This window comes from Myotis lucifugus, unplaced genomic scaffold, assembly GCF_000147115.1.
Source record: "Myotis lucifugus unplaced genomic scaffold, Myoluc2.0 scaffold_19, whole genome shotgun sequence".
Classification (NCBI taxonomy): Eukaryota; Metazoa; Chordata; class Mammalia; order Chiroptera; family Vespertilionidae; genus Myotis; species Myotis lucifugus.
In genome coordinates this window covers 1403849-1420358 of record NW_005871067.1, presented here as the reverse complement: position 1 = coordinate 1420358, position 16510 = coordinate 1403849, and the positions used below count along the sequence as shown (strand labels likewise).

The 16510-nt window shown below is 45.3% G+C and overlaps 1 protein-coding gene across 1 annotated transcript in view; it reads right to left on the bottom strand.

The window, feature by feature from the left end:
* The window catches only part of ALOX5AP (arachidonate 5-lipoxygenase activating protein), a 30793-nt gene extending 14615 nt beyond the window's left edge, over window positions 1-16178 (bottom strand). Inside the window, exons 1-3 of the mRNA XM_006085463.3 lie at window positions 15961-16178; window positions 8923-9022; window positions 1281-1351 (exon numbers count right to left, since the gene is read on the bottom strand). Of these exons, the coding sequence (XP_006085525.1) occupies window positions 1281-1351; window positions 8923-9022; window positions 15961-16030 (241 nt within the window). The 5' untranslated portion in view covers window positions 16031-16178. The remainder of the gene's footprint in view (window positions 1-1280; window positions 1352-8922; window positions 9023-15960) is intronic.
* Window positions 16179-16510: the final 332 nt, after the last annotated feature.

The following is a 16510-nucleotide window of genomic DNA, read 5'->3' as shown; positions in this document are numbered from 1 at the left end:
CCCAGGCTCTGAAACACCTGTAGACTCCCTTTGTATTTGTCTAGCTGGAACAACTCTATATTCATCTACATTAAGTATCATTAAAACATAAAAAGAATCATAACTCCTATTATGAGCATATTTTGACCTGATTTTCAAGTCTTGCTGGACATATTTCTTATTTAACTCAGGATAGAAAGTGGAAAATAGTGAGCTAGTGACAGCCTCATGGAGCACAGAAAAAGGCCACAGGTGTCCCTGAAATGGTTTCTCTGCCATCCCTCACCTCTCTTCTCTATCACTGCTCTTATTCTTTTCCTTCATGGCACCTCCCATTCTTGGTAATAATTTATCCATTCACTGATTTTCTGTGTTTCATCTTGCCAACTACTGTGGGCTTCCCCACCATCTTTTTATCAGTCACTGTGTATCCAAGCATAGGGCTTGTCACAGAGTAGGTGTTCTATGTATGTGTATTATATAAATGAATAAAGTAAAAGGCTACTTGTGAGAAATCCAGGCTATAGCCAAAAGACCTGGGCTCTCAATGTGGCTCATTATTCACCAGCTGAGTAACCTTGAGCAAATGACCTATCTCTCTGAACCAAAGTGTCCCCAAGGATGATGGGGGAAGGATATCCACTCTACCTGCTTTATGAAGTGGAAGGAGGTGATGGGGGTTAAATAGTTCATCAGAGAACACTAGTGACCTCTTCTGATACACCCTGCTTGGCTGACCAAGTCATGCCACCCTTCCCCCCGACACAGTGCCAGTGTCCAAAGGGAACCAAAAAATATTACTCTGGTTTCCATTTAATTTTAAATCCACTCTGGGAGTCAACTTACTGAAGTCAAGACTGTGGGCTGCTGATAACTGGGAAAGGCTGGAGACCTGGAATCCAGCCCGAGACTCTGCAGACAGGGCCCGAGGGAGGACTGCCAGCCTGGAAGCTCATTAGCAGGAGAGCCAAGTGACAGCAGCCCCAGAATAGATCCCTCTGGCACTCTCATTTATAATGCCCTTGTATCTGAGCTAACACTGCTTACGGATTCTGAGTCACATTTAGCCTTAAACCACCCTTGTCAGTGCAGGCACTCTCAACCGCAGGGAGCCAGCATTAGCAATGCATTATCCACCAACCCACTGGCACAGAGCACGGGAAACACGGCCTCCGGGCCGCACCTCTCCAGGGTTTCACAGATCAGAGCTGGAGGTCAGACAAACTCCTTTCAACAAAGAGCCTGAACTGGAGCCTCCTCCAGCACATTTCAGACAGAGAACACAGAGAGAAGCTGCTTACCTTGGCTGCACAGTAGCCCCGCACTCCAGAGCACGACAAGGAAAGTGGGGTACGCATCGACACAGTTTTGGCTGTAGGATAAATAAATTTAAAGAAGAAAAATCAGAAAACATGTTACCACAGTGTCCTCTGAAACCACAAATTAATATGCACCACCACATCTGGGGCAAAAGCCCCACTCATAATTCCACATACATCTGCCCATGAAGACTGGCACCAGCTGCCACATCAGAAATGGACAACGGTGTAAAGCAACATGTGTTCAGAACCCATTCACTCTCTTCCTCAGTGAAGCCCATTGGAGACTCAGTTTCTTGGTGGACTCGCTATGGCAGAGTTTCTGCACCTGGCTTTGCCAAAGTGCTTCTGAAATTGACAAATGAGCAACGCAGTGGTGGCCGTTAGGGTGGGGTGGCTGGGAGAAGAGCCCAGCTAAGAAGACCTTTATGGCAGACACACAGTCAGCTCAGACCCAAGGCCAGGCTGAGGAAGGAAAGGCAACGTCACACATTAAAGAAACCAGGGTAGGTTAAGAAAAGCTGATGTTCAGAAAGTCATCTTGCTGCCTGTGTGATTTCTGTGTGCAGGGCTCCGTCCTTGCTCCCATGGAGGGACTCTCACTCTAACCCAACCGTGGGCAAACTACGGCCTGCGGGCCGGATCCGGCCCATTTGAAATGAATAAAACTAAAAAAAAAAAAAAAAAGACCATACCTTTTTATGTAATGATGCTTACTTTGAATTTATATTAGTTCACACAAACACTCCATCCATGCTTTTGTTCCGGCCCTCCGGTCCAGTTTAAGAACCCATTGTGGCCCTCGAGTCAAAAAGTTTGCCCACCCCTGCTCTAACCCAAGCACCATACTGGTGTTTTACACCTTTGCCTCCTTAAAGCTTACCACGAACCTGTGAGGACACATGGTGACTGCGTGAATTTTCAATGGTGGCTGTAACAAGTAGCCACAAATTTACTGCCTTAAAACAAGACAAATCTATTATCTGGAAATCACAAGTCCAAAATGGGTCTCATTGGGCTAAAATCCAGGTGTCTGCATTCCTTCCAGAGGATCTAAGGTAGATCCATTTCCTTGCCTTTTTCAGCTTCTAGATATCACTTGTATTCCTTGTTGGTGGCCCCTTCCAACATCAAAGCCGGCAATGGCCCATCAAGTCTTTTTTACACTGAGTTTCTCTGACACCAACTCTTTTGCCTCCTTCCTACCCAGATAATCCAGTACAATCTCTTTATCTTAAAGTCAACTGGTTATTCACCTTGGCTTCCCCTTGCTGTGTAATATAACATATTCATAGGTGCCTGGGGTGATCCTTGAGGGGCCATGATTCTGCCTACAACTACTTTCACATTTCAGGTGAGAAACAGAGGCTGGGAGAAATTGAACAAGTTGCCCAGGGTCACCCGGTTATGGAGTGGCAAAGCCAGGATTCTCACACTGGCCAGTCTGACTCTAAACCAGGTCTGTTACCTCTTTGACTATAAGACATTAAATTACCAATGTCCTCTTGAGGCGTTTACAGTCTCCATCAGGAAAGACGATACCTATGTCCACAGAAAAATAACCCAACAGTACAAGGAAGCACAGAAAGGGAGGGGCAACACGATAGAGGGGCATGGAAGTAGGATTGAGTCCCTGACCTGATATTGACCAGCTGTTGGTCATTGGCACAGCAATCTCTTTAAACTTAGTCTCCTTGACTGTAAAACTAAGAGACTGATAATGAGTAACTCTAAGATCCATTTAAGCTCAAAGAGTTAGTGGTCTAATGGGTGGTTCTCAGAGTGTGGTCCTAGACCAGCAGAATCCCCTGAGGAACTCATTAGATATGCAGGTGTTAATGCCCACTTCAGACCTCTAGAATCAAAAACTCTGGGGCTGGTCCAGGAGTCTTTATTTTAACAAGACCTCCGAGTGATCCTGATGCATGTTCAAGTTTGAGTTCCATTGTTCTCATGTAATTCAAACTGTGCAGGTAAAAGCCAAGAGGCAATTTTCAAAATATATTTGGCCTTTGATCCAAATTCCTTCCTTGGATTCCTTCATCTGGATCCCTCTTGATCCTGTTCTCATGATTTTCCACCTCAATTGGCTATGAACACCTGTTCAAACTAATAGGGCCTTGGGCCTCAAGGGGACCACAGGGAACTTTGGAATTACCAGCCCTGGGGCTGCTCCCTTCAGAGAACCCAGAGAGGCTGGCAGTGTTCCTGGCCATAGGGGCCTTGCCATCCCTCTGATGATTAAACAGCCTTTACTGAAGGAGTCAATGAATGTAAAAGCTAAGAAACCAGTGTGTCCTATGCTGGAATATAGACACAGGAGAGAGCAGAGCCTCATTGTCACTTACCTAGTGGGCAGGGCAGGAGCCCCTTACAAATACCACCTGGGATAATGTATGTGGTTAATAAACAGGTCCCAGAATGGTAGCTGCAGCAGCTATTATGCATGAACATGACCTCTATTCTTATATGTTATGAGAGAACAAAACTGCAGCCTGAGGACTGAGAATGTAACCCACTTCCCAGTACAAGGAAATAAGCGTGAACATCTCTTTTTATTTAAATAACGTCTTATATCTGATGGGATCTAATATCTGATGCTCCTACAGTTTGAAAGTTTATTAATACCAAAGATCGTCCTTGCTTCCTCCTCAGTCTCATGCTTCTGCTTTGATTGGTTAGTTGGTTGGTTGATTGATTTTAAAGAACTGATTTTGTCTGGGTGATGCAACATTCCTAAAAATTCTGCATTGATCAAAGAATTTGCTCATTAGACAGAATGATTTGACATTGGATCAGCCATTCAGTCATTCTTGCCTATTGTCTTGAGTCACCATGGTCCCTAATAAAATGTCTGCAGAGTAAAATGAAACTCTCTCAGCTGTAAGAGAATGGATTCCTCCTATGGATTTTCAGAATATGCCCCCATCCTGTCTCTCGCTCTATCCAAGCCAGTACCTTCTCCCCATCCAGGATCTCTGACGTATCTCCACCAGAACTAAGCTCCATGCACACATGCCTCTTCTTGACAGAGGGCTGCTGGTGGGATGAATTCAAGTAGCTTTGGTCAGTGATGGAGTGCCTCGTGGGCATTCTTGCGGTTTTCAAAGTCCCAAAGCCTGGGTCCAATGTGGGAATGCCACTTAGCAACTGTGTGAAAGTACGTGCATCTCCTAGCCTCCCAGAACCTCAATTTTCTCATCTATTGACAGTGAATGGAGACACCAGTAATTCCCTTTCTGGGTTGTTGTGGGAATAGCATGAGATAACACAGTGCCTTGCTCATCAGTAGCATTCAAGAAACAGTGGCTATTCTTGCTCCAGTGTTTTTCTTCTTAGAATCCCCTATTAAATTTGTCTTTCCTACTGACAAATATTTATCATTCCAAAATATGTTTTGTGGAGACTTTTGTGCCATTTTTCCCTGCAAGACAAAACCAACAACCCATTTTGCTCTCATTGCCTGAGGTCTAACTATGAGCTACTCGGCAGCTCTGGCAGCAGCTCTCTGGGCTACATCCAGTTTGCTGTGCCACACAGTTTGTTGTGCCAACGTTTTGATGGAGAAAAGAACTCGTTGTTACTTTCTCTTTCACTTTCCTCCACCTTTCAGAATGAGATATAGAAGCACTCAGTGTTTCATTAGTTAGTATCGGTTAACCTAAAATAAGTACGTAAGAGTAGTTGTATCAGTGCTAATTAATAGACTCAATGTACATCTGTCACCTTCAAACAATTGTAAGGGCGTCTAGAGTGGATTCTGAGAGGTGCAGGGAAGAAGGAACGTGAGGGTGGCATTTCCCAAAATGCATTTTGTAAAACCCCTCCCCTTCTTGGAGAACCAAAAATCACAGTGTCCCTTAGCACAGTGAAGGCTCTCAAAAAGTCTTGCTGTACAGAACTTGTTCTTCTTGTAACACTTGTCAACAGCACACGAACTAGTCAACTATGAAATTAGGAAATTAGACATCTCCTCTCTGCAACCTGTATTTACCTGTACTAATGGGGAAGAGTCTGAGGTCCACTAACTGGTATTTTTCTCCAAAAAACAAACTTTGACTGCTCTTCCTGTGCTCATCAACTATGAATAGAACTTTGAACTATGACTTATAACCATGAACAGAGATTCAAGGTCAAGATTCCTTTCCTCTCAAATGCTGGCTCAGGTCTGCCCTCATGGGGATGGGGTTGAGGAGACCATTAACGGAGGTCAAGTCTGAGCTGATGGGCCACACTTGGCTGTGATGTCTGTTTACCAACTGCCCCACAATCTTGAACTGTCTGTATCAGTCCACAGCCATATCTTATACTGAAAAATATGCATTGGGCTTTTCAATCACCAGCACCATTAATCCTTCCTGCTACTTTTGCCTTCATAACCAGTCTTTAAATATTTAGGATCATACACCCCATCAACCAAAAGTGTTTATCATGCAATCCTCTGATAAGTGTATTTTATATAATTATATATACATACTACTCTCCATCTGTATATTAAAAACTAGAGGCCCGGTGCACAAAATTCATGCATGGGGGTGTGTGTCCCTCAGCCCAGCCTGCACCCTCTCCAATCTGGGACCCCTCAAGGGATGTCTGACTGCCCGTTTAGGCCCGATCCCACTGGGCAGTCGGACATCCCTCTCACCATCCAAGACTGCTGGCTCCCAACTCCTCGCCTGCCTGCCTGCCTGATTGCCCCTAACTGCTTCTGCCTGCCAGCCTGATCACCCCCTAACCACTCCCCTGCCAGCCTGGTCATCCCTAACTTCCCTCCTCTGCAGGCCCGATTGCCCCTAACTGCCCTCCCCTGAAGGCCTGGTTCCCCCCAACTGCCCTCCCCTGCAGGGCTGGTACCCCCAACTGCCCTCCCCTGAAGGCCATCTTGTGGTGGCCATCTTTGACCACATGGGGGCGGCCATCTTGTGTGTTGGAGTGATGGTCAATTTGCATATTATTCTTTTATTAGATAGGATGAGAAAATCTTGCCCTAGCCTGCTTTTCTCAGTGGGTAGAGCATTTGCCTGCAAACAGAAGGGTCCCGGGTTCGATTCCAGTTAAGGGCACATACCTTGGTTGCAGGCTCCTCCTAGGCCCAGGGCACGTGCTGGAGGCAACACATCAATATTTCTCTCTGTCTTTCCCTCTCTCTTCCACTCTCTTTAAAAATCAATTAAAATAATAGTGATAAATAAATAAATTTAAAAAAATAAAAATGAGTAAATCTTAAGTTTTTATTTTTTTAGACAGCAAGGTTAATGACATTTTCTTGTTTTTTTTCTTGCACCCTCGGGACTCATTTTGCACCCTTCTTTGGTGCTTTTGGAGGCCCCTGGAAAAGATGTGGCTAGTGTTTGCTTTCTACTGGACTAACACATCACCCCGTTCTGTAGCTTTCAAAGGCAAGCAGACTTGTGGGCTGTGGCTTTCACCAACATGCCATGCCTTGTTGCATTGATCCCCAGCACCTTCTATCAAGCTGGTCAGGGAGGAAGTGTCTTTGTAACAGAACCACAGCAGTGTCTGGGCAACCTTTATCTTGCAGAAATTCTTCTTTCCTGTCCCCCCTTCCCCACAGCTCTCTCTTTCCTCCTCTCATTCTTCTCCTCCTTACCCCCAGTCCCATAAAGGTTAAGTGGGAAAGACACTTAACGATGCTGGTTTTGGGAGTGGAGGGCCCCAGCAGCACATAAGGCCCACCATGCTCTTCTAGTTCCTTCTATGTCAGGAACTCCACAAAATTGCAGAACCTCCAACTACCCTCCAACCACTACCAAATGGCACTTCCGCAATTCAAAGGCTGGCAACAGGCAAGGTGTGAACACAGCGACTTCTTAGAAGCAGAGCTAGTTCACTCCTGGGGGGAATGGCAGAGACAGACAGCCCAAACTGCTCTGTTGTTTCTTCATTGCCAGCAAAAGGCAACCTAATTTCTCCCAAGGGACAGTGGAATTCTGTTGCATGGCCAAAATGCCTAACCTCTTCCAACTAGACAAGCTGAGGAGTACCTAAGAACACAACATCACTGGTTAGAAAGTAGTGATATGGGAGGGGAAAAGTTTCTCTTTCCAAACTTGTAGAGGAGTATTAGTGTTTACTTTGGACTCCTTTTTCAAAGAGGTTTTTATGTCACCCCAGGTCACAGACACGTCTGTTACAGCTGTTTCACACAGACTGTGCCTGAAGGGAGCTCTCACCTCTCCCCTTGCAAGTGGTTGATGGCACCTTGTGTGCGTTCCCTGCTCTCCTTTAAATGGATCCAAAATGCCTACAGCCGCCACATCTTTACATTTCTTCAATTGATTCTGAGAATTAATACAGTGAAGGCCCACATGTTAAAATAGAAATCTCCCTGTAAATAATTCAGCAAAGGATTTCCTTGAGATCAGGCTGCTGGAATAACAGGGGGCAAAATGGGGGCCAGAAAATCAGCTTGGGACCCTACAACTGTGCCCAGGAGTGGCTCAGACCATATATGCAAAAATTTAGAAGCTTGGGGGGAAATGGGGACTGATGATGAAAAGTGGCAATGGAGAGGACTCCCCCTCCGTCGTTCCCATTCCTACGTCAAATTTTTTAAAAAGTAAAAATAGCTTGGAGAGGCAAAGGACAGAAGCAAAAGTGTGTCAGGGAGTATGCTGAAGGCCTACCCAGTTGAGAGCCTTTGAAGTCACTTTACTTCTCAGAAGCCATCAGTAGCCCTGCGTGTGGAGCCTTCCCCCAAGTTGCTCCCATGAGCCTCCGACTCTAGGATGACTCCATCCTTGTGTTTGCTTGTGCTGTTCTTGCCAATCTGAAAGTCCTTTCCTTGGGTGGCCATGACTCTTCCCTTGGAAGGATCTCTAGAGACATCAGAGTTGCCTCCAAGCTGAGCCTGGAGGCCATTCACCAGCTCACAGCCAAAGCCTTCCTTTTTTACAGGCCTCAGTCACAGGCACAGAGGAGCAGCAGACATGCTGGGCTGAGCCCTCTGTTTAAATGCATTTTGCACAGAGGGAAATGAGGGTTTGAATAAAATCCATTGCATCCCAAATAGCACCAGCTCCTTCACTGGACTGTTCCAGTGTTTTCAAATAGTCTTTATATTCAAAAGCAAAGAATTAAAAGTGGAAAAGCCATTGCATAATCCCCCCATTCTTTCTGTTCTTGTTCTGCTTGCTCAAGAAGAGCAGCATTATGAAAGGTACTGTGTCACCTCCAGATTTCCACCAAGGGACTGCAGGGTCGATGACTGGCAGGCTGCTGCCAGCAGGTCCTGTCTGTTGCTTCTGCAGGCAGAAGGTGAGGTGTGGCTGATTTTCATTGTATTATCTCTGCACTAACCACACAGGAAATTGGTCAACTATGTGACAAAATGACTGTCCCAAGCTCTGGAACAAGGAGATCTCACCTCCTCACTCCCAGGGTCCCCACTTCCTTTTTTTTAATACACTTACTGAGATGGTGAGGGGTTTCCACAAAGCCTCCCAGGGGGAGTTTTACTTCCCCTGGGAACCCTACCTCCCTGGCATTGGGAAGGTTGGGCCACACAGACATGTGGCCTTGAGGCTGGTTGTCACTCCAGTAGAGAGACCCCGGTGCCCATGCCCCGACTCTGTTAGTCAGCAGTGTCAGGGTTTAAACTCACTTGGCAGTATAGACTCGCTCAAAGGCAAGTGTCCCTGTCCTTTGGAAGCTCCGTCCAGTGTTGGTCTTGCTTTCGTGCTCCACCTTGTGGGCGAAGAATCCTGCCAAGGAAAAGATTTGTATTTGGGTTATAATCAACATAGTCATGAGCCTGCCATCTCATATTAAATGTCAAAAAAAATTTTGGCTTGACTTCCAAACAGCCCAAAATGTCCTCCATCTAATGTAATTTAGCAAAATTTATTCAGCAACTACTCTCCCCTTGGTTTTGGTGATGCGATCATGAGCAAGGCATAGCCCCCTTTCAAGGACCTTACAGCTGAAAGAAATAGACCAGTGGTTCTCAACCTTCCTAATGCCGCGACCCTTTAATACAGTTCCTCATGTTGTGGTGACCCCAACCATAAAATTATTTTCATTGCTACTTCATAACTGTAATTTTGCTACTGTTATGAATCGTAATGTAACCCAAATCGTAATGTAAGTGAGATATGCAGGATGTATTTTCATTGTTACAAATTGAACATAATTAAAGCATAGTGATTAATCACAAAAACAATATGTAATTATATATGTGTTTTCCGATGGTCTTAGGCAACCCCTGTGAAAGGGTTGTTTGACCCCCAAAGGGGTCGCGACCCACAGCTTGAGAACCGCTGAAATAGACAAAGAAGTAGAGCAGAAATTAGCATACAGTGATTCATACTAAGATGAGATTGAGTGAGAACATAGTGCTATAGTGCGACAAAGGAGGCAACCTAATTCAGTGTTTGGGTCACAGAAGGATTCCTAGAGGAAGTGACATCTAGAATAAAGTCTAAAGAACAAGTATGAATTAGCTAAGGAGAAGGATGGGCAGGAGACAACAGGGGAAATCATTCTACTCAAGTGGAATGGAATATGCAAAGGTCTGGAGGCAAGAACTATCCTTGGTTCAGTATGTCTAGCTTATGATGAGGAGTGGGAAGTGGGGAGTAGAACCTGGTTGAATTACAAATGAGGCCAGAGAGATAGGTGGTAAATTGTTCTTTCAATGACATGTATCTATTATCACTTGCCACGATCCAGACACTTAGCTTGCATCCTAGAACAAAAGACACAAAGAGTCCTGGCCTAGGGAGCTTATGTTCTGGCAAGGATAGAAGAGGAGGAGACAGACCATACAAGCAAACAAAATACAGCAATTACAATTACACAGTGTGCGGAGCTATGGGCAAAGAGAAAGCAGAGCATGGTACAGGGCCATTGGAAGAGCCCTACAGCTTGGACAGAGTGAACCTCAGTGAAGAAACAGTAAGCCAAGGCTTGAAGAAGATGATGATTGACAAGTACCCACTGGATTTGACAGTGTCACTGAGACCTTGATGAGAGCCAAGTTAATAAATTTGGAATTTATTTCCACCTCGAGAACAAAGAGGCGTTATTGACGAGTGTAAGCTGAGCCATGGTGTAATCAGAAAGCCACCCTGTTTTTAGTGTGGAGACCAGGGAGAGGAGTGAGGAGAAAATGGGAGGGAGCTGATTAGGGTGATGGCTGTGGGATGTAAGAGATGCTGTGGAGGAGACAGCATCCAGAGGGTTTGTCTATACGTTGGGTGTTGGGGGCAGGGAGTGAAGGTCTCTCTTTTTCTCCTTTCCCCCTATTTTATTCCTTTACTCCTATTTCAAGAGTGAAAAGGGGGGATGGAAAGTGAGATTGTCATAAATCCATCCACAAGGCTCCCTTTCATCAACTTCTTATTAATCTCAGAAAAGTATGGAAAATATGCCTTATATTTGAATAAAAGCCTTTATGGTTTTCTGCTTGGCAAAAGTGCATTTCTTCCCCAAGAATGGGCTCATTTTGAGCCCATCTCCAGGGCTGACTTGTATGAAGGGGAATCTACCATATTGCAGGCACTCTGGTAGGCATGGGATATAGGTTCCTTTATTGGGCCAGGACTGTTCCCACTTTGTAGATAAGGACACTGTGTCTCAGGGAGGCTAAATAACGATGTCAGAGTCACTACACTAGGACTCAGTAAAGCTGAAGATCAGATCCAGCTGGGCCTATGAGGATGTGTTTTCCTCTCACTGTCACACAGATGCTCACTGCATGGATCCCTCAGCTACACAGGGTTTAAGCACATGTCTCTGTCCATTCTGAATGTCTCTTCTTAGTACAAAATCAGTAGAAAATTCTAATCATTATCTTTCCAGAACTTAAGGTGACATCCTGGCCTCTGAACATGTAAACTGGGACAGTATTAAGAAAGTCAGAGGTTATTTCTGCAACCAGCGTCACAACTTGATTCTACTTCCCTGACTCTGCCCTCTGCCCTTCTTCCTTTCCTTGCTCAGAAAACAAGCCTCTACCTGTGACCTTGACCCTGTTCCTGCCACCTCTCCAGGTCTTTGTTTTATTGGTGTTTTGCTTATTTTCTGAACCTTCAAGCTTTTTTTACCCCTCCTTCTCTTTACTCTGGAAACATACTCAGATCCTTCCTACTCTTAAAACAAAAGAAAAGCAAGCCTGTCTCAACCCAGTTTTCCAGTAGATCTACCTCTCCTTCTTTCCAAGCTAGACTTGAAAGAGTTGGACTACCTTTGCTCATTCTAACCCCAGCCCCTTGTTATCCTCAACTATGTTGCAGAAACTGTGCACGCAAAGACCATTAACACACTTATCTTGGCCAGCTACTAACATCAGGCCAAACCAGAGAGAAACAGAGATAGACTCAGAGAGAGAAGGCTGCAAACCATTCCTGAGAATCAACCACACACTGGGCACTGCTAGCTGCCTTACCTATTTTATTTCATGCAATACCTGCAATCACCACACATGGGAATTATGAATAAGGAAACTGAGTGTCAGAAAAGTTAAATAACTTTTCTCAGATCGCAAAGAAAAATCGTGAGATTTTAGTTAACTGCCAAGTTATGAGCCAGCAATGCCATACAAGTCTTTGAAAGAATATTCCATATGTTGATTATTTTAATAGAATTGATATCTGGATCTCAGGAACAGTTTGCCTGCACAGGAAACAACTATCTGCATTTTAGAAAGAACATGGCAAGGTAGAAAGAGTGGGCAATGACAAGGGACTGTGGAAACAAAGACCTATGAGAAATGATTTGTTGAAGAAGAAATGTTACAGCTGGTTTTGTAAACACAGAAGCAGAAGGCATAGTCTAAGTTTTTCCAGAGGACAGAAACAGGGCTGATGGATAGAAGTTGTAGGGCAGATTTCACCTCAATATTAGAAAGAACTTCCTGCCCTGGCTGGGTAGCTCAATTGGTCCCAGTATGCCAAGGCTGCAGGTTCAATCCCCAGTCAAGGCAGATACAAGAATCAACCAATGAATGCATAAATAAGTGGAACAACAAATCTCTCTCTCTCTCTCTCTCTCTCTCTCTCTCTCTCTCTCTCTCTCTTTCTCTTTTCCTTCCTCTCTCTCTCAAATCAATCAATAAATAAAAAATTAGAAAGCATTTCCTGGGTAGTGATTTCTTGAGTAAATGAATTTGAGGCAATATACATGGTGTAATTGTCTACACTCTGGAGGAAGTTTGAATCCTAACTTCACCACTACTGACTCTAGTACCTCCAACCAATGGTCTACCCTCTCTAAGCCCCTCTTTGCTTATTTGTAAAATAGGAATACTAATAGTATATATTTCATAGGATGCAAGGATTAAATGAGATAATATAATAATCAGCACAAAGGACTGTGCTTGACACAGAGCAAAGTCTCACTACACCTGATAATGGGCAGGGCACGCTCCGTGGATGGAAGCTCTCCACTATAGCAGTATTCCAGGAGGAGCTGTTGAGGATGTGTGAAGATTTCTGTGCTGGGGAACTTCCAGAGTCCCTAATCCTCTTGCTAGAGCCCAGGTTGAGTTGTGAGGCCTTCTGATATGGAGGCTCATGAGACTCACTATGTGAGTGTGTGCATTTGGGTGGGAGTAGCAGGGGAGGCATTGAAAGATAGGTAGTTCCTACCAGCTCTATTTCCCTCCAATCACAATTCTCACAAACCCTTATGACCTTTCTTGGCTTCAAAGTAAGAAGAGACTTGATTGAGGAGGTTGTCACTCTTAGAGGAGAGAGGATGATGTCAACTCCTACCACCTCCCTGCCGCCAGCAGGACTAAGGGAACAGCTCTCCTGCTGGAGAAAATCTTTTCCCTGCTGTCACCAGTTAGGCTCACCCTCTCCTCCAAATCTGTGACCCACCTTTGCTCCATGTCAAAGCTGCTGGCACTTGGGCAGGAGAAATTGAAGGTTCACTGGATGCTTTTCATAGAAAATGCCTCTCTCTATCCTCCCTAGGAAAGTAGGCGCTGGTAATTCTTGCCTCGCTCTCTTAGAATGATATATTTCAGACTTGTTCTGCATGTCCCTATCTGTGTTCTGCTGGATCAAGCTGGAAGAGGGCCACATGTTCAAAGATCTTGATGACTAAAGGACGTTTGAGAGGCAGAGGAGGAAGTTCCTCCAGGTGGCCGCACCCTGGTCTCTCCAGAATATGAGCTCACACTGTGTAGCAAGGCACAGAGCCCCACACACCAGCATGGACAAACAGGGACTTGTCTTGGGACAAAGACAAAGTGTGCAGTGCCTCGCCACAGCATGTAAATATTTCTTAAAACAAACAGGAAGGGTTTGGAATAATGTTTTGTGGGCGAGGGGGGAGCACAGTTTTTGCATATTTTCCAAATCCTGTAAGGTAGATCTATGGCTGCTACGTGGAGGTTGATTAGAATTGCAAAGAGAGGCTCTGTGACATACATTTGGACTTTTGTGTTTGCCTAGAAACTCACAGAGAAAACAAGCAGAGATGCTGTCTTCTAAGTCATTGGAATTTTTCTTGCTCTCCTACATGGCATGTTTAACAGTTACAAACAAAAAGGCCTCATGCCTGTGCCTCACAAAGGTGCAAGCTTGTCCTGAGACACCCAGGTGGTGACAAGGGCTCTTTCTGTGGCTTTAGTTTGTCCTTTCCCCAAACACGAGGTGGGGCAGCGCTGTACAAGGTCACTCTGCTCCCAAGTTGCTGAAGATCACAGGGGAACAGGGGAGGGACAGAGACTGAAGTGGGGGGCCACGTGGGGTCTGCCCAGCATAAAAAAATTCTCCAGCCCAAAATAGCTCCGTACTTGCCCATATTTGTATCTCCCCCACCAGGAAGCCTCCATCCCACTCATCAGTAGGTGGAACTCTGTGACACCCAGTGTTCTATCTTTATCTAGCTTAAATGGCCTGTAGATTGTGGTTAAGATTTAGATATTGGGCCATCTATAGTCCCTCCTCCCACTTTGTACCAAAGAACTTCTTAATCTCATCTACCAAAAATAATTAAAATCTCACCATCTCTGCTCAGGGTGCACTGTGCCATTACAGAGAAGCTCAGCACCCACTCGACAGCCCAGGGCCAGGGCCTGGTGCATCTCCCTTAGGAGAGATGAAAAGACTGTTCTTACAACAGGAGACACTGCAACAACTCCCTCAGCTCCCTGCCTCACCAGGTCTGAACTGAGAGGGAGCAGCTCAGAGTGAAGACCCACCTCCGGGCTAAGCTCAGTCCTCTTTGCAGGCAGTGAGAAGGCTCTGGCTCCCTGGCCAGGACACTCCTCAGCTGTGCTGATGGTTCCATGGGGAAGGGCTGGAGGAAGAGCCTGCACAGAGCTGACCCAGCACTGTCTGCCTACCACCCGCCCTGCTGCCTCCCGGAGAGCTTCCTGCTGACCTCCTCTGCTCCCGCTGCTCTTTCCGTCCCTGGGGGCAGGAACTAGAGCTGTCCGCTCAGGGAACCAGAGCACTGTCTGGCATAGGGCAGGGTCCCTGGTGGGGTGCACAGGGATGAATGAACCCTTTGCCCATTGACAAACTGAGGGAGCTCATTGACAAAATGGTGCCCCCATGAAACAGCGGTGACTTGAGGAAATGGCAGCCAAAACAGTCCGGTTGTTCCCCCTCGAGTTGCAACTCTACTGTGTGTGCTTTTGTAGGAAAACATTTGGGCCAGAAAGCTGCAACGTGCTGCCCCATACAGGAAACCTCCTCAGAGTGTGCCTCTGAGCCTTGCTCTGTGCTCAGAAGGTTTAATCACCAGTCTCTGTCCACATTCAAATTGAGAAAAAAATCAGAATATCCAAAATTGACGGAATACTCAAATTTCCAAAGTGTGGTGGTGTGTGAACATTCATTACCATTAAGTTATAGAGCTGTCCTTATAGTACTCTCCTTTTTCTCTATCTTACTAAATTGCAAAATACAAAGCCACTGGAGATACTTATAAAAAGAGTGATGCAGTCCTAACTCAGAACCTTACGGAGAGAGTCCTACATAGTCCTACCTTTGTCGGGTCTGGGTATCCTGTTTGGCTTTTTAAAACTGTTATCAAGGTTAATGGATGTGCAGCTCCAAACAAAAAAGAATGTTCTCCCCTCTCTCTTTTTATGTAAGTATATAATGCATATGGGAAATGCTTCAAAAAATATATGTTGCTAGAGGGGGGGGGGGAGTATTACAAAAGATATGTTTCTTCAAAAGAAAAAATAATGATAAGGTTATTTCCCTTTCACAAACCCCAAAATTCACTTTTTTTTTTTTAGCCTACACTTGACAGTAACCTCAGATGCACTGAAGTCAGCCCAGCTGCACAGAATAAAGCCCAGTGTCTGAGTGAATATATGTCTCATCTTCCCTTTCTAGGCTTCTTGCCCTCCTCTCTGGCCCCACTAACTAATAATAGTTAAAATGCTGATTGCAGGCCCTGCGGTGAGGGTCTTTGAAAAGCCTCCAGGTGGCTGCCCTGGCACTGCAAGCCTGGTTAGTCATCACTACTAAAGTGAAAAAAAGAACAAGACAAGCAAAACGCCCAATCTATATGGAAACACACACACCTCTATACATTCAAATAAAAAAGAAAAAAATATAGATAAAACAAAAGTACAGAGAGAACTTAAGAGTATTGTGTAAGCCTGACTTTCATACAACTAACAAATACAATTTCCCCTTGTTTTCCCGCCCAAGTGAGAGGCTTCTCTTACCGTTCTGGACCACGCTAATGAGGGTGACGATGACCAGCAGGACAATATTGCCCAGGGTTTCTTGATCCATGTTTGCTTCAGGCTCACCAGCGAGGACTGCTCTGTGCCACCCACGTCTGCACTGTCCAGGAAGGGGAAGTGAGCGCCTGCACTCTGTCTTTCATCATTAGAATTTCCGAAGGTCACAGCACAAACACAGTGCTGCTTTCTCCTTCCCCTCTTCCTCCTCCCCCTCTCCTCCCCCTATTCTCCTCCTCCTCCTCCTTTTCTTCTTCTTCCTCCATTTCCTCTTCCTCCATTTCCTCCTCCTCCTCCTCCTCCTCCTCCTCCTCCTCCTCATCCACCAAAATGCCCTGGCTTAGTGTGACCTGCCAGAAGAAGCAGGGCTAGATAAAGAATCAGGAAGGGGAAAAAATGAAACTTTTTTATCTATAGAGCACCAAAATGATCTGTGTCCTGAGTACTGCCTTTCTTTTCTTGAATTCCTAGTAGGGGAAAAGAATACTTAACACATGCAGGGTCCACAGTGGCAGTCGGGTAATAAGGCCTG